This window comes from Lupinus angustifolius, chromosome LG04 (assembly GCF_001865875.1).
Source record: "Lupinus angustifolius cultivar Tanjil chromosome LG04, LupAngTanjil_v1.0, whole genome shotgun sequence".
NCBI lineage: Eukaryota > Viridiplantae > Streptophyta > Magnoliopsida > Fabales > Fabaceae > Lupinus > Lupinus angustifolius.
The window spans coordinates 7,094,931-7,113,157 of NC_032012.1; the positions used below are offsets into that span (position 1 = coordinate 7,094,931).

General features: G+C 33.9%; 1 protein-coding gene across 2 annotated transcripts; it reads right to left on the bottom strand.

Moving 5' to 3' along the window:
* On the bottom strand, positions 259-7,177 carry LOC109345388 (serine/threonine protein phosphatase 2A regulatory subunit B''beta-like). Of its 2 annotated transcripts, none has more exons than XM_019584362.1 (13): positions 6,752-7,177; positions 5,817-6,056; positions 5,116-5,221; positions 4,760-4,856; positions 3,921-4,026; positions 3,595-3,685; positions 2,584-2,725; positions 2,324-2,471; positions 2,009-2,118; positions 1,641-1,797; positions 1,275-1,400; positions 1,024-1,174; positions 259-783 (listed from the first exon to the last, which is right to left on the bottom strand). In XM_019584362.1, exons 1-12 carry the CDS (start codon positions 6,893-6,895, stop codon positions 1,034-1,036), a joined length of 1,608 nt encoding a protein of 535 aa, XP_019439907.1. In that variant the 5' UTR covers positions 6,896-7,177; the 3' UTR covers positions 259-783; positions 1,024-1,033. The 2 variants fall into 2 exon arrangements, with proteins under 2 accessions (XP_019439907.1, XP_019439906.1); XM_019584361.1 differs by having other exon boundaries at positions 259-833; positions 6,752-7,176.

Below are 18,227 nucleotides of genomic sequence, written 5' to 3' on the forward strand. Positions count from 1 at the left end.
TATCCATAAGACCCAGTAAACTGACATATTTGTTGCATTTAAACCCCATCTGGTTAATATTTGTACAAGTTAAACAACATTAATCCATTTCATCTAGACCCAGCAATTTTTTACCTTCATTATCAACTATCTAACACAACCCTTTTTGTCCAAGCTTAGGACCGAATGTGTATAACTTTGCAACAGATCAAAACATGAGGCATTGGCACTGTAGATTAGTAAAGATTTTTGAAGGGAAATAATACTAGACAAATATAGTCTAAATGGCGTAACTGTAGCCCTGCGAATAAGTTTAAGGATATTTTGTGACATGTTACATGTCTAGCATTACTCTTTAAATTCTTCCATTGACCTAACAAAAAAAATAAGTTTAAGACAACAACCGGAGGCACAAATGACGAAACAAATGTACTGCCCTTGGACAGATCCAGGGCAAACGAGACTCGGACCACTGAAAAAAAACTAGTAAAAGATTCAAAAGTGAGAAAATCTTGCTATTTATGTTCTTTAACAACTTAGGTGCCCCCAACTACAAGCATACGCAATGAATATCAATATATTTCAACCTGGCACCTCTCAGCAACGGTCCTCATTTTGCATGGATATTGGTACAAATGCAACAAAACTTCCTTGATAGTGGCCCCAAAATTTAGCAGCATAAGATCTGAATACTGTTGCAGCTTGTGCTTCAAAAACATGTTCCACTGTGAAGCTAAAAATTTACCATTGTCTGGAGCAAAGTTGGCACAATCCACTTATAAGCTGATCCAGAGTCCAGTGTCTCTGAACAATGCAAGTAATCAAGTTCTGGGGCGTTAATTTCTTTTCATCCCCTGTATTATATAACGAGTGTCAAAGGCAACATAATATATATCTTTTTAAATGGAGAAAGGAAGAGTCTACTTTGTAGGAAGAAACGAAGACCACAACTTTCTGAATTCATTTGTTGAGTAAACATAAATAGAAATTCTGTGCATATACATACAACGCTCAGAAGAGTAACACTTCAACTTAAGCACTTACATAAAAGATATCAGAAGGGAGCCTCTAATGATTCATCCCAGACTTCAGCACTTCCATTGGAGGCTTCTTCTACGTCTTCTTCCATTGAAAGCCTAATATATTCCCTATGAGCAAATCGATCCCAGTCTGTCAATGTTGGATTCTCACGTTCCTATTCACACAAGACATAAACACCAGTGAATAAGGAAGTCACAAACAGTGGCCAAACATACTAATTAACACCAATAGATTTTATCAAATATTTCACGAACCTGACGAATCAAAAACGGATCACGAGTTTCAAAGGCCATGAACTTATTTAGATTGAACAGGATATTGAAAATACTTCCTGAGAGTTTCCCGCCTTTCAGATCGTGAAGAGTTATAAAACTCTCATTCTGCAGAGTGCAAAAAAAAATTAAAATGTAAAATATGTCGGATAATAAGAGAGTAACATGATATCAACCGATGATAGAGCAGACAAGAAAAGGGGGGACTAAATAAAGTTAGGGATATGGCACGTCCCAGGGAAAGACACACAATCTATAAACTGCTCACAAGATTTGCACTGATTTTCCCATCTAATGTTACTTCGCAACACAACGAAAGAAGATCAAACAATCAGTAGGAATAAAAACCTCAGGTCCAACCATGTCAATAATCTGGCACAATATATCTTCAAAAAGCACAGGCTCTTGGGCCATGCACTCCATCCGATGCAATTGTTCCTCATAAAAAAATTGCAGCTCATTCCGTGTCAGAACTCCATTTCCATCCAAATCTATGCACTTGAACCTAATCATAAATGTCCAAGTCAGCTCATACATAACCGATTTTTTAAAACAAAAAACAAGTTACAGTGTCAAATATCCAATGTTGTCGTAAGATTCTGTTTGCAAGTTAGTTTTGGAGGAGAAGGAAGGGAAAGGGAAGGGTTGAGAGCCCTCTAAGAAGTGTGTTTAATGAAACTAACACATGAAATGGATAATGAATGGGAAACAAATACCAATACTCAAGACTTGGCTCAGATGATTTATCCTCTTCTGACAGTATAAAGTAAACAAAATCTTCATATCCCATCTTTCCCTCAACCTTACTGGTAAACTTTCTTGGAACCTGAGATAATACTGAAGCAAGTCAGAATCTGCATCTTCAATATACCAATTCGTAACCATATTTAAAAAAACAAAAAAATAAAAAATAAAACAGGAACATGGAACCGGACACTTCTCGGTGTTAGAAAGGTAAGTAGTATAAGGATTTCTTGCTGAACACAAACAATTAAATAACAAGACAAAATCAACAAGTAATCCACACAAACCTGAGAAAAAACTCTATCGACAATTCGATAGGTAAGCGCATGATTACCATATCTGATAAGATTCTCTTTGTCTATCAAAAAATCGTGATCTGTATCCAGCTCCCAAAACTTGCAGTATATAACATAAAAATGCTCATAAGAGAAGTATCTGCGGATAATTATCAGAAAAGGTTAAAAGCTAAATGCATTTTAGTGTAGATATATTTAGACTAAAAGAACAGTCATTGTATGAAATTAACGACAATACTAATCCACACTACCTCAAAACCTTGTTGATGTCTTCTTCTTCATCAGCGTGCTGCATTGCATCGATTATGTTTCCACGCTTCAGTTCCCTCAGTGTAAGACGACCGTTGCCAGATCTATTAACGTAATAATATATTCTGTATATTACAGTTTCAGCTGGGCCATTGGAAAAAACCAGAAGTTAAGAATATGGCACCCAAGACAGAATATTATCTTCTCTCATTCTTTAGTTTAGGTTAGGTTTACATTTTTACACAGATGGAATCATTTCAGCATGTAAAGATGATTACAAATGGATCAGGTGCAAAGAGTGGGAGAAAAGCAAATGTTCAGATATTCCATAACAAATTAATGTAGAAGAATGGAGACCAAGGGGAAAAATAGGAGTTTCTTAAAGAATATGTTACATAAATATAGATATTCCATAAATATAGAGTTAACTTCTTATATAGTATCAACAAATAGGAATATGTTACAAACATACCATCTAGGATCACAAAGGGACCACATCCTAGGTATGTTTCTTAAAGAAATTGATGACGACCAAGAGAAATACAAAATTCTCAGATTTTTTTGAAGTGTTTTGAACCCCCACGAGAAACAGTTCGAAAAATCAAAGAAAAAATAGAAAGAACAAATCTACAGTGGTTGAATAAATCTGAACAGAAAAAAGGAGAAAATTCTCCTTCCAAGGGTTTCCCTTTCCCCTTTGACAATTGGTTTCCCCCTTTTTTAGCTCAGTTCCCAAAGCTTAAAAACTATGGATACCCCATCTTCTGCCTTCTCCCCTGATTTAAGCTATACTCCCACCCCTATCTCTGATCTCATCTATCTAATCAAACTCCTTGTCTCCCTTCTTTTGGGGTTCCTTTTGTTTTACAAGTATATGCCCTCCAAACTCTCATTCTTCTGGGTCCCGTCATTCAGGAACTAATCATTAGTTCATTACACACATCTTGAACTCATTTGATCAATCTACAATTACATGAACCTCCAAATACAAGGTTATAACAAAAAATACAAACCGTATCTCTCCTGAAACTCAGGTGTGTTCTGCAGGAACTCCAGCCCAGGATGAGTTGCTAAAAGCTCGCGTAACATGGGTTTAAAATCATCCTGACATGTAGTAGAATATTGTTCTAATATAAGAAAGATGTAAATGAATATACTATCAATTATCAAAGCCAAAGAAATCAGTAAGGAGGGCCCCTAAGAATAAATCATCCTAGCATGAAACTGGAAATGAATAAATGACATGTGACAACATATAACATGCAAAGACTGAATGTATCTTTTGGAGTATAAGGAAATAAACTGCAAAGCATAAAGAAAGAAATAGAACTAAAATCACCTGAGTAAGATACTTCAGCTGTGGTTGTTTTAAAATTGTGTATATTTGAGTTGCTATATCCATCGTCAACATGTTGCCATTAATCCAATAATCAATAAATGCTTTCCTATAGGAACATCAAATCAAGGATTTAAGCACGTTTTTGAAATGATAATTACAGGGAAAATGACCATCCAACAACAATTGCCTACACCATGGAAAAGGAGGTAATGAAATGAAACATGTTTTTTTTAGTAATACATATTTCACACTAATTCAATCAGCAGAACATCTTATGCCAAAAGATCAAAACTTACATTCAGAAAAGAAAAAGGATTAGCACAGGAAGCACTGTTTCACTATGAACAGGACACCTAGAAACATAGTGCCGAATTAAAATAAAAATATGCCAAGGAGGTGTGTTGTTTAGCACCAAGCAGGCATTATCTCAACCATATAATGTAAAAAAAATTACTGGCATAGTATGCACTTCTTCCATTAACCTCAGCCCTCCTCCTTTTAATGTTTGACTCCTCCTTCTTTGAGCCTTGGACAGTAAAGCGTCAAATATTGTATAATAGATGTGTTACAGATATTAGTGCAAAGAATAAAAATCTATCATTGTTAAATAGAATTTTTAGAAAATGAAATCTAAGGTCTGAATTGAAAACTCAATTTAGTACAAAAGATGAAACCAATCAGCACTGAATAATCTTTCTGGATGACTCATAATAATTGTGATAGCATCTAGAGTTCCAGACAATAATATTTGATGTGTCCCACATGTAATAGCTTGAACAATAATATCATCCGTGGCACAAAAAAGTTAAAAATTTGTGCGAGAAAAATGAAGTACATACCTTGTTACAAGACCAGTTCCATTGTCAATCTTTCGGAAAAGAGAAGTGGAGAAAAAAGATGGCAGCTTGCATACTTCCCTCGTAACTGATTTGAGTTCTGACATACCAAACAAAGCAGTAAAACAGAGACTCAGAGCTGGTTATCAGAACTCTTTATTACATTAGAAAGTAATATTACATGGATAATCATTTTTTGACGTTTGGTAACATTTAAAAGAAGTCATTTTAACTCAACTTCAACATGGAAGTGTGATTACTTAGAAAACTAACATGTGAAAGTTATTTAAATCACTTTTCCCCAGTTGCAACAAACTGGCCCTTCAGGCTATGATCTACTTATATGTATGATATCTCACCATGAATCCGCAGGCCATCCAAGTGCTCATGGAACAAATGATCGATTTTAAACAAACATTGTTCTTTCAGGTCATTTGGAGGTGGACGTCCATGTTGAAAATAGAACTGCAAGAACACAAATATTTATTTTAGAAGCATTAGCATAGCAGGAGAATGAGAGAAAAAAGAATGAACGAACACCCTTAAAATATTAGTTATAAAAGAAAGTATCATCAGGTAAGATAATTGGATAGTGGATCTTAATAAGATCGTTTTAAATAACTTAAGGCATGCTCGAAGGGTTTTGGCATGCATCGGTATCAGTTTATTATGATTAGGTAACAGTATAAGCAAAAACAATGAGGGAAAACATGAGGTAATCGGCAGGTTAATTCCTTTGGGCCATTTGGTTGGGGTGCAATGCTCATATATAATGGGTGTCTCTCTATCTGGGTCTATGGGATAGATTGTGTGTATGGCTTCTCTATAGCATTCTGATAATGGTTGTGTCAAGAAAGTTGTCATTGCGTATATGCAATGAGATTGGGCAATTTGGCTGTTTCTTCTTTTATGATATAATTTTCCTTTCTTTTATAGATGACGAATGACAGAATGATATATTATCTTCCTTTCAGATGTACTTTGACTTCTTTCCCTCCCTTTCTCTAATAAATTTTAACATATAAACAGATATTAAGAAATCAAATCAAACTTGCTGCACCTGAGGTATAACTTCTTTAACTGGCTCACTGACAACTTTCAAGGGGGAACTCAAGTTAGACAGGCCAGCTCTCTGTTTCACAATGCGAGGGGAACCAGATGTACTTCTCGGGGAAAGAGGTGGAGCAGTGCCAGCAGGAAACATGGAAGGCAAAGAATTACTTGCAGCATTTGGGCTAGAACAATTGCCTGGGACATTCAAGGGAGCACCTGACTTTGCCTCGTTGAGCAATGAGGTTACCTACCAAATTAATAAGCAATATGTGAGAACAATATCAAGTAATGTTTTGAAGAGTGTTCATAGAGAACAAGTTAACCATATCAGCAAACCTAAAAATAAAATATGAAAGGTATATCATCCATTCATCCTTAACCACCATTTTGCATTTTTTCAGTAACACAGAGGGCCTATTAGTCGGATGGTGATTGCTCTGATGACTTAGAGATTCAATTACTTAACAGGGTTTTAAATTGCAGACCACAACCACAATTGAGGCCACACTGTTGTGGTTGTTGTTGTCTGCATAACTGCATAACAATAAATGTAATGTAATTGCATTCACAACCGACATTTAAAACCTTACTTATTATAATAAGGTAAGGATAGGAGCACACGAGCATCTACAAAAAGCCACAATTCACATAAGGTAAGTTGTTGACAAGCTATAAAAACCTCACCAACATTTCCTTTTGGAAATACATCAATTAGTTAAGCCCAATGTAACAACCGTGCATCTTTATAACAAACCATAACAATCTAAAAATAATTGTTCGATAACCACTGTTACTTCATAATTCATATCTCACCACCACTGATTACAAGTCACCTCATGCGCATATATTATTATATTACATATCACGAACAAATCAATCTAACGAATAAAATTGAATAAATAGAGAACTCATCAATGTGGTGATTTATGAAATGTAGCTTACCGATCGAACACTTTCGGGAAGCGACAACCACTGATCGAAGATCTTATCAACGAAATTGAGGTTAGACTTAAGAGCCGAAGATGAAAACTCCGGGAGCTGCAACAATTCGGCGTCAAACGACGCCGCATCAGTAATGACATCCATCTTCTTCAATTAAACTAAACTCTTATCTCTCATTCACAATAACAATTAGATTAATGCGATTCAGATATTGAGCTTTCGAAACCCTAGATCTTTAGAATGAATGAATTAGTGAGATATTTAAATATAAAATTAAGTTAACGGTGGCGGTGATCTGAGGGTGGAATGGATGGAAAATGAGAGGAAAATGAAATGGGGGAAATTGGGAAGAGATGGAAGCGATTTTGGAGGGAGAAGAATGAAGAGAAATAATTATGTGGGTACAGGAAATTGCAAGACAAAAAAATAAAAATTGTGTTGTTGCTTGTATTTATTTTGCAATGAAAAACTGTTTAGCAGAAAATTAATGAGAATGCATCTAGCACACAGTGGTGTAAGGTAATATTTGATTCTGATAAGATAAAAGATTTAATAGGTATATATTGATAGTGTAAAAAAAATTTATACTATCGGTAATTATCCATCATTAATTTTTTAATCATTACTGACTTCAAACAAAAGTAATAGAAATCAAAGGTGAATGATGTGTAGTGTACATAGATTTTAAATTATAAGATAAAATATCAAATGTTTCATGTTATTAAATTTATTATAAAAGAGGTAATCATACACCTCAAATAAGATTATTTTCTTATATCAAGTAAGAAAGATATCATTAGTTATATCAAAAACTAACAATCACAATCAATAAAACATTAGTCTAATAATTTAAGGTTTGTTAGATCCCTAGAAAATATCAATATTTCGACTTCTAATAATAATACTTGTTGAAAAGGCAATCACACACCTCCGACTATAGGAAAGGTTGGGTGGATGCTTTCTGGTTCACTCCTTGATTAGTGTCTAGCTTACTTTGCTTAATTATGTATTAGCTTAGTCATTCATTTAAGTGTAATATAAAAGGAAGTTGTTTTCCTTTATAGAAAGTTGTTAAGGGAGTTATTTAACTCCCTACTATATATAGCATTTTTGGTGTAATTGTGATTCATATCAATTCATTCAATGGAAAATCAAATTGACTTCTCCACTCTATCTTTCTCTCTAGATTCTAAGATGGTATCAGAGCAATTCTTGTTTTAATTCGTCTTTGATTCTTCGATCTCTTTCTTTGATTCTCTTCTTCTCTGATTTTTGAATTCTTCTTTTCCTTCGATTTGTATTCTTCTTCTTCTTGATTTCTCCAATGTCTTCTTCTACGAATCAGTTTCTTCTCAATTGATTCTTAACAATGGTGAATCAGAGCTTCGAAGATTACAACGTCAATCCTTCTAATCCATATTTCCTTCCTTCATTCAAATGAAAGTCTTGCATTGATTTTGGTTCCTCATCTTCTCAATGGTAAAAATTATCATTCTTGATCCAAAGCTATGAATTAGCTCTTCAATCCAAAAAACAAATTGAAATTCATAGATCAATCACTTCCTCAACCATCGGGTGGTTCATCCTATTTACGCATAGTGTTAAAATGTAACACGATGATAGGGCAAATCGCAAGTGCACGATTATGTCGTCAAGTAATAAAATATCGATCACACGAGGACTGGAAAACTCCTTTAATTAAAACAATAATAAAAAGGGATTGAAATCTAATTTAGGAAGAGTTCCCAGGATAAGGGTTACCGCCTTTATACTCGCAAATCCTTGTTTTGCTCCTTTTCATGAACTTTAAGTTGTGAGGGTGAATTGCTCTTTGATATGTGTCATCCTCTCTCGAGTTCCGGCACGTGTACTCAATTGAAGTCGCACCTACTCTCGTGGTACTATTATCAATCAAATCTTTTACCTGGACCTTTCTATCCAATCGCTTCGTAGCAACCCAAGGTGAATTTCAGAAACCCCCGGGAATCCTAATACTACTCTCGTGAATTAGGATTCTAGTTTGAATAACTGAATGATCGAATAGTTGGGTTCACCTCTCGGTTATTCCCCAATGTATCTAAGAGGTGTATTTTGTTTGTCAGATAACTAACACAAATAAAACTCAGTTTAATGATTCAAATCACAACACTCAATGAAATAGAAGTAAGAACAAGTATTTATTGAATGTAAAAGGGCATGGCCTCAATCCTAGAAACAAAGGGAATTACTCACTCATGATATAGAAGAGAATCTCAAATTCTAAATTAGAGAATTGTAATGTAAAAAATAATGTCAAATCCTTGAGGGAGAACTCTTATTTATCTTAATTACAAAATATTGGGTTAAGCCCAACAAAACAAATCTAAAAAATAGGAATATAATATAACATATATGACTTCTTTTTGTCCTTCAATTGTTCTTCATATAGCCTCAACACTTAATTAAATCTTCTTGCACCCAATCTCTATTCTTTTTTACTTTAATCCATCCAAACTACACAACATAGCTAAAAACATCCGCTCAACCCGAACAAAGAGAAATAAAAGTTAAAAACAATCATAAAGTCCTAATTATGTCCTAAAATGCAAGTTAAATGCAATGCAAATGTAGTATAATTTCACACTTATCACATGATGGTCCTATCATGGTTGCATCACTATGTTGAAGAAACAATCGTGAAATCCATTCTTTGGATTGATGAGGCAATTGATGCATAGAAAGATCTTCATGACAGGTTTTCTGAGAGAGATGTCTTTCGTATAGCTGAACTTCAAGAGGAATTTTATAGAATGAGTCAAGGTAATCAATCCATTTATGATTATTTTACTAATTGAAGGTGATTTGGGAGGAAATTGAAAATTATAGAGCCATAGGTCGTTGTGTTTTTCCTTGCACTTGTGGCCTAATTGATTTGGTTAAAATGCACAGAGAACAAGACTATGTGATTTGACTTCTTAAAGAATTGAATGACCAATATTCACAAGTTAGGTAACAAATAATGCTAATAGAACATCTTCCTTCTATTAGCAAGGTGTTTTCAATGTTGATTCGACAGGAAAGACAATTCAATATTCCAGTATTTTCTGACCTAAAGGCTCTACAAGTTCAATCTCAATGAGGTTATCAATTCAGAGGTTTTAATGGAACTAGAGAAAGAGGAAACAATTCCTTTAGAGGAAGAGGAATGATGTTTCACAATGGTACAAGTAGAGGAAATGGTACCAGATTTTTCACTCACTATGAAAGAACTAATCACAATGTGGAAACATGCTTTCTAAAACATGGTTATCACTACAACAAATTAGGTAAGGTTGCCAACACTGCTAGTGCTTTTCCTATAGAGATAGAGTATGGATCAGATGGAATGTACTATCAGAATGAGGAAGGCTTGGCTACTGACAAAGGACAAAAGGACCAAGGTTTCACTGATGCTCAAGTTAAATCCATCCTGGAATTACTTGAGAAGAACAAGATTGACTCCAACAAAGTAAACTTTGTCCTGACTGATAGTGTAGCAATTGCAAATGCTAGTGTGGCCTCATCTGCAGGTAATAAGTCTATGGATTAGTTGATAGACACTAGAACCACTAATTATATTACTTATGATATAAGTAGTTTGATCAATCAGAGATCTATTTCTCCTGTCACAATTACCTTACCCAATGCAGACAAAGTTAACACCTCCATTTATGGCAATGTTGCTTTGTCACAGACTCTCATCTTACTTGATGTGTTATATGTTCCTAAGTTCCATGTCAATCTAGTGTCAGTAACAAAGTTTATTCAATCTCATAATTGTCACTTAATTTTCAATCTTAACTCTTGTGTCATTGTGCAGAATACTATACATAAGGTGATTGGTATAGCTAGCTTGAAACATGACTTATTTGTCATCAATCCTCTGCCTAAGGATTATTCTAGTGTTTCTGTCTCTCAACCCTCTTATGTCTATGCTAATGATTTTAGCCTCTAGCATCTAAGGTTTGGCCATGCTCCCTCATCATCAATGAATGCTCTGTCTAGTCAATTCTCTTATATTCCCCTTTGTAATAGATAAAATGTTGTTTCTGATGTTTGTCATAGTTTTAGACAAAGAAGATTGTCTTTCTATAATAGTACTACACTTTCTAATAAAGTTTTTCAATTGTTGCATGTTGATATATGGGGTATGTATTCCATTACTTCTAGCTTTGATCATAACTATTTTCTTACCATTGTTGTTGATTTCACAAGGTTTACTTGTGTTATAATGATGAAAGCTAAGAGTGAAACTAGGCAACATATCATTAATTTTGTTGCTCTTGTTGAAAATTAGTTTAATGTTAGACTAAAGACCATTAAGAGTGATAATGGACCTGAGATTTTGATGAATGATTTCTTCTCCAACAAAGAAATCATTCATCAAAGGTCTTGTGTTACTACCCCAACAAAATGGTGTTGTAGAGAGAAAACATTAACATATCCTCAATGTAGAAAGAGTCATTTTCTTTCAATCTTCTCTACCTTCTACTCTTTGGATTTTTGCTATCCAACATGTTGTCCACATTATCAATAGATTACCTAGCCCTTTTATTTCAAAATTCTAGTCCATATCAGCTGCTTTATGGTTGCTTACACTCCTTAGATTCTTTGAAAGTTTTTTGTTGTCTAGCTTATGCTAGCACCCTTGCTACATGGAGGGATAAGTTTGATCCTAGGGCTAGGAAATGTATGTTCCTAGGATATAAGGAGGGAACAAAGGGGTATTCTCTATGATATGGTATCTTATGAAGTTTTCATCTCTAGAGATGTTGTTTTCTATGATAACTCTTTTCCTATGTCATCTAATTCTTCTACGGATTCCAATTCCTCTCCTAGTCATACACATATTCCTATGAATAAAACTCAGTTTAATGATTCAAATCACAACACTCAATGAAATAGAAGTAAGAACAAGTATTTATTGAATGTAAAAGGGCATGGCCTCAATCCTAGAAACAAAGGGAATTACTCACTCATGATATAGAAGAGAATCTCAAATTCTAAATTAGAGAATTGTAATGTAAAAAATAATGTCAAATCCTTGAGGGAGAACTCTTATTTATCTTAATTACAAAATATTGGGTTAAGCCCAACAAAACAAATCTAAAAAATAGGAATATAATATAACATATATGACTTCTTTTTGTCCTTCAATTGTTCTTCATATAGCCTCAACACTTAATTAAATCTTCTTGCACCCAATCTCTATTCTTTTTTACTTTAATCCATCCAAACTACACAACATAGCTAAAAACATCCGCTCAACCCGAACAAAGAGAAATAAAAGTTAAAAACAATCATAAAGTCCTAATTATGTCCTAAAATGCAAGTTAAATGCAATGCAAATGTAGTATAATTTCACACTTATCACATGATGGTCCTATCATGGTTGCATCACTATGTTGAAGAAACAATCGTGAAATCCATTCTTTGGATTGATGAGGCAATTGATGCATAGAAAGATCTTCATGACAGGTTTTCTGAGAGAGATGTCTTTCGTATAGCTGAACTTCAAGAGGAATTTTATAGAATGAGTCAAGGTAATCAATCCATTTATGATTATTTTACTAATTGAAGGTGATTTGGGAGGAAATTGAAAATTATAGAGCCATAGGTCGTTGTGTTTTTCCTTGCACTTGTGGCCTAATTGATTTGGTTAAAATGCACAGAGAACAAGACTATGTGATTTGACTTCTTAAAGAATTGAATGACCAATATTCACAAGTTAGGTAACAAATAATGCTAATAGAACATCTTCCTTCTATTAGCAAGGTGTTTTCAATGTTGATTCGACAGGAAAGACAATTCAATATTCCAGTATTTTCTGACCTAAAGGCTCTACAAGTTCAATCTCAATGAGGTTATCAATTCAGAGGTTTTAATGGAACTAGAGAAAGAGGAAACAATTCCTTTAGAGGAAGAGGAATGATGTTTCACAATGGTACAAGTAGAGGAAATGGTACCAGATTTTTCACTCACTATGAAAGAACTAATCACAATGTGGAAACATGCTTTCTAAAACATGGTTATCACTACAACAAATTAGGTAAGGTTGCCAACACTGCTAGTGCTTTTCCTATAGAGATAGAGTATGGATCAGATGGAATGTACTATCAGAATGAGGAAGGCTTGGCTACTGACAAAGGACAAAAGGACCAAGGTTTCACTGATGCTCAAGTTAAATCCATCCTGGAATTACTTGAGAAGAACAAGATTGACTCCAACAAAGTAAACTTTGTCCTGACTGATAGTGTAGCAATTGCAAATGCTAGTGTGGCCTCATCTGCAGGTAATAAGTCTATGGATTAGTTGATAGACACTAGAACCACTAATTATATTACTTATGATATAAGTAGTTTGATCAATCAGAGATCTATTTCTCCTGTCACAATTACCTTACCCAATGCAGACAAAGTTAACACCTCCATTTATGGCAATGTTGCTTTGTCACAGACTCTCATCTTACTTGATGTGTTATATGTTCCTAAGTTCCATGTCAATCTAGTGTCAGTAACAAAGTTTATTCAATCTCATAATTGTCACTTAATTTTCAATCTTAACTCTTGTGTCATTGTGCAGAATACTATACATAAGGTGATTGGTATAGCTAGCTTGAAACATGACTTATTTGTCATCAATCCTCTGCCTAAGGATTATTCTAGTGTTTCTGTCTCTCAACCCTCTTATGTCTATGCTAATGATTTTAGCCTCTAGCATCTAAGGTTTGGCCATGCTCCCTCATCATCAATGAATGCTCTGTCTAGTCAATTCTCTTATATTCCCCTTTGTAATAGATAAAATGTTGTTTCTGATGTTTGTCATAGTTTTAGACAAAGAAGATTGTCTTTCTATAATAGTACTACACTTTCTAATAAAGTTTTTCAATTGTTGCATGTTGATATATGGGGTATGTATTCCATTACTTCTAGCTTTGATCATAACTATTTTCTTACCATTGTTGTTGATTTCACAAGGTTTACTTGTGTTATAATGATGAAAGCTAAGAGTGAAACTAGGCAACATATCATTAATTTTGTTGCTCTTGTTGAAAATTAGTTTAATGTTAGACTAAAGACCATTAAGAGTGATAATGGACCTGAGATTTTGATGAATGATTTCTTCTCCAACAAAGAAATCATTCATCAAAGGTCTTGTGTTACTACCCCAACAAAATGGTGTTGTAGAGAGAAAACATTAACATATCCTCAATGTAGAAAGAGTCATTTTCTTTCAATCTTCTCTACCTTCTACTCTTTGGATTTTTGCTATCCAACATGTTGTCCACATTATCAATAGATTACCTAGCCCTTTTATTTCAAAATTCTAGTCCATATCAGCTGCTTTATGGTTGCTTACACTCCTTAGATTCTTTGAAAGTTTTTTGTTGTCTAGCTTATGCTAGCACCCTTGCTACATGGAGGGATAAGTTTGATCCTAGGGCTAGGAAATGTATGTTCCTAGGATATAAGGAGGGAACAAAGGGGTATTCTCTATGATATGGTATCTTATGAAGTTTTCATCTCTAGAGATGTTGTTTTCTATGATAACTCTTTTCCTATGTCATCTAATTCTTCTACGGATTCCAATTCCTCTCCTAGTCATACACATATTCCTATTGTTCCTAATACACTTGAGTCAAACACATTTTCTTTACTTGAGTCAAACACATTTTATGTGCCTGAGTCCAATGCATCTTCTCCATTAGAGTCATACACATCCATTCCATCTAAGTCAAACACATCTATCCAACCTAATTCAGACACATCCTCTTCTACCATAATTCCTCTTAGATATAGAATACATCCTTCTCATCTACAAGATTACCATTGTACTCTTGCTCACGCTGTCACAAATGGTACAAGTCTTTCTTGTAAAGTTTCATATCCATTGTCCTATGTTTTGGACTATTCTAAATGTTCTTCTGGATACAAAAGGTTTTGTTTGATTGTTTCTGGTAGTTCTGATCCTACTACTTATAAGCAAGCAACCAAATCTGCTCATTGGAGAAAGGTTGTGGATGATGAGTTACAAGCCTTGAATGAGAAAAATACTTGGTCTTTGGGCTCTCTTCCACCAAAGAAGGTCCCCATAGGATGTAAGTGGGTTTATAAGACCAAAGTCCATGCTGATGGCACACTTAAGAGGTATAAAGCTAGGTTGGTAGCAAAGGGTTATACTCAATTGGAAGGAGTACATTTTTTTGATACATTCTCTTATGTGGTCAAAATTATCAATGTTAGAACTGTCTTAGCCTTGGCAGCCATCAAGGGATGGTTTTTGGAGCAACTTGATGTTAATAATGTCTTTCTTCATGGAGATTTTGCATGAAGAGGTTTATATGTCACCATCACCCGACCTTCATCTTGGTAATCCTCACCAAGTGCGCAAGTTGCATAAGTCCATTTATGGGTTGAAACAAGCCATCAGAGAGTGGCACACTATGTTGTCATGTGCTCTAATTTCTCTAGGGTATTCTCACTCTGAGACAGATCAAGCTCTCTTCACAAAGTGCACTCCCCAATCCTTTACTGCAATATTGGTGTATGTTGATGATATGGTATTGGCAGGAAATAATAGGCTTGAGATTGATCAGGTCAAGCAGTATCTTGATCACAATTTCAAGATTAAGGATTTGGGCTCTCTTAGGTTCTTCTTAGGACTTGAAATAGCTAGAACTAAGGATGACATTCATCTCAATGAGAGAAAGTATGTCGTGTCTCTTCTTAAAGATTTAGGTACCTTAGCTGTTAAGCCTGCAACAATTCCTTTTGATCCATCTCTTAAGTCGCAGTTTGAGCAAGGCACTCCTTTCTCAGATGTACTGTGTTACATAAGGCTGGTTGGGAGGTTGCTCTACCTCAATATATCCAGGCCTGATATAGCCTATGCAGTCCAACAACTAAGCCTCTTTATGTGCAAACCTATGGATGTACACTACAAGGCAACCCTCAAAGTCCTTCATTACTTGAAGTCCTCTCCATCTCAGGGTTTATTTTTCTCATCCACTTCTGAGCTCAAGCTTTCTGGTTTTGCTGACTCAGATTGGGCTTGTTGTTTGGACACCAGGAAATCCATTAAAGACTTTTGCATATTTCTTGGTTCCTCCTTGATTTCTTGGAAATCCAAGAAGCAAAATACAGTTAGTAGGTTATCCTCTGAAGCTAAATATAGAGCACTAGGAAGCCTAGCTTGTGAGGTGCAATGGCTCAATTACTTGTTCACAAATTTGAAAATTCATTTGCTCCATCCTTCCTTTGTGTACTGTGACAACAGATCATCCATTCACTTGGCACATAATCCAGTTTTTCTTGAGAGGTCCAAGCATATTGAGGTTGATTGCCATGCAGTTCGCGAGAAGACTCAAAAAGGCCTCATTCATCTTCTTCCTATTGCCTCTCAGGATCAGTTACTAATGCTTTCACCAAGCCACTTTCTCAAGCTTTTTTCCATTCTTTTATTTCCAAGTTGGGTTTGTATTCACTCCACCATCCAACTTGAGGGAGGATGTTGGCTTGATGCTTTCTGGTTCACTCCTTGATTAATGTCTAGCTTACTTTGCTTAATTATGTATTAGCTTAGTCATTCATTCATTTAAGTGTAATATAAAAGGAAGTTGTATTTTCCCTTTATAGAAAACTGTTAATGATAGTTATTTAACTCCCTACTATATATAGCATCTTTCATGTAATTGTGATTCGTATCAATTTATTCAATGGAAAATCAATTTGATTTCTCCACTCTCTCTTTCTCCCTGGACTCTTAGAGGAAAAATACTGTTTCTTTTCCAAATGCAATCTAAGAGTCATACTCATACATGATGTTATGATGATTGGTGAAGTCAACAACACTTGAATGGTAGTTTTTTATTTAAAAAAAATGAAATTATACAATTTTTATATACGCTTTTTTGAATGGAGATAAATTGGATAAAATAATGAATTTATTTATCTTTCTTTTTTGGTACATAAGAGGAGAGAAAAAAGTAACCAAGTTTAATAAAAGTTAGACTAATGGTTTATGATGACTCTAACTATGTCGTTCAAAAGAGAATAAGATATAAAATTTCTCTTTATTTTTAACCTTAAGTCCGGTTAGAAAGTAATTATATTGATTATCTTCCATGATAACAAAGTAAAGAAAAATATATACTTATGAGTTCCTCGGTATTTCATATGATCATTGTTGTGTACTATTGAAACATGAATATAGTAAACTAAATGCAAAAACTTGTATAGAAAGCTCCTAAAATCCGTGAATTATTTATAAGCAAAATTTACTTCAAAATATTGATGACATTAAACTGGTATTATATATTAATAAATATATCATTAACATGGATATTTACTTTCCTTCAAGTCAATATAAATTGTGTTAATAAATGTTAGTTATAAACATTAAATCTCTTACATTACCGTGGATATTTTTCATTATCTGCTGTTTTTTTATAACTCTAGCTATTATTTACAGTGTTTTGACAACTCACTTTAGAGGGGTCGCTATCCTAAGAAAGAAGGATCACTCATCCCTTAAACAAGATTAGTCTTGTGACTAAAAAATATGAAAAAACTTTTAACATCAATCCGTCAAATATTTTATAATTCTTTTTAAAAATGATTAGGTTTAATGCTAAGAATTTATGGAAACCTTTTGTTTTTAATAATAAAACACAATTAAAGTGATCAAAGATAATTACATTGAACTAATAAGAAGTGATGTAAGATTATACTATATTTTAAAATGACCAAAAGGTCAAAAGTTCAATTCATAAAAGTGATATGTTTTGAAAATCTTTGAGAATGAGTTGTTCTTGCCTTGTAATTTTCAAATAATTATCTTTTCAATTTAATTTTCACTTTAATTTTTTATTTCCATTATTGAATTTAAACATCACTAACTATCACATGCGGTCTTTTATGAACAACAATAATTAGTTAATAGCTTAAAAAATACTCATTGAAGTACACACTTATCAAAATCATAATTGTAGATTGCATTATTAATGTAAAGTTATATATACATTTATTATATTATCTATTATTAAGTTGTATTATTATTTTGAAAAGTTATTAATGATTAAAAATAAATGGTGGATAATACAATAATAATGTATAAAATTTATATATTGTCGGTGCATATATTTTTTCTCTTTTATTTTAATGTTGAATGCAAGGGTCATGTGAAGAAAATAAATATGCTCAATTGTTATGGATGAGAAGAAAAATGTCCAACAAATCAACTAAAATGTCATTTTTAGGTACCCAATTATTAACTTATTATTAGAATTAAAGAAAGAAGTAAAGGTATATAGCCATACATGAGGATCTGGATTATTTTTGGTCATATGATAGAGATTTGGATAGGACCAAGTAAACTTTATGGAGAATAAAAAAAAATCCTAAGGTCTCAATTCATTGATGTTCAATTCACCTCATTTTCTAACTTGTTTCCAATCTCT

Excerpts from the sequence above, each read along its gene's own strand:
- LOC109345388 (XM_019584362.1), bottom strand. The coding sequence starts at position 6,895 with ATGGATGTCATTACTGATGCGGCGTCGTTTGACGCCGAATTGTTGCAG. Across the intron at positions 2,726-3,594 it reads TGAGTTTCAGGAGAGATACG|CTGAAACTGTAATATACAGA; the intron begins GTTTGTATTTTT and ends CCAATGGCCCAG. Across the intron at positions 2,119-2,323 it reads TCGATAGAGTTTTTTCTCAG|GTTCCAAGAAAGTTTACCAG; the intron begins GTTTGTGTGGAT and ends GTATTATCTCAG.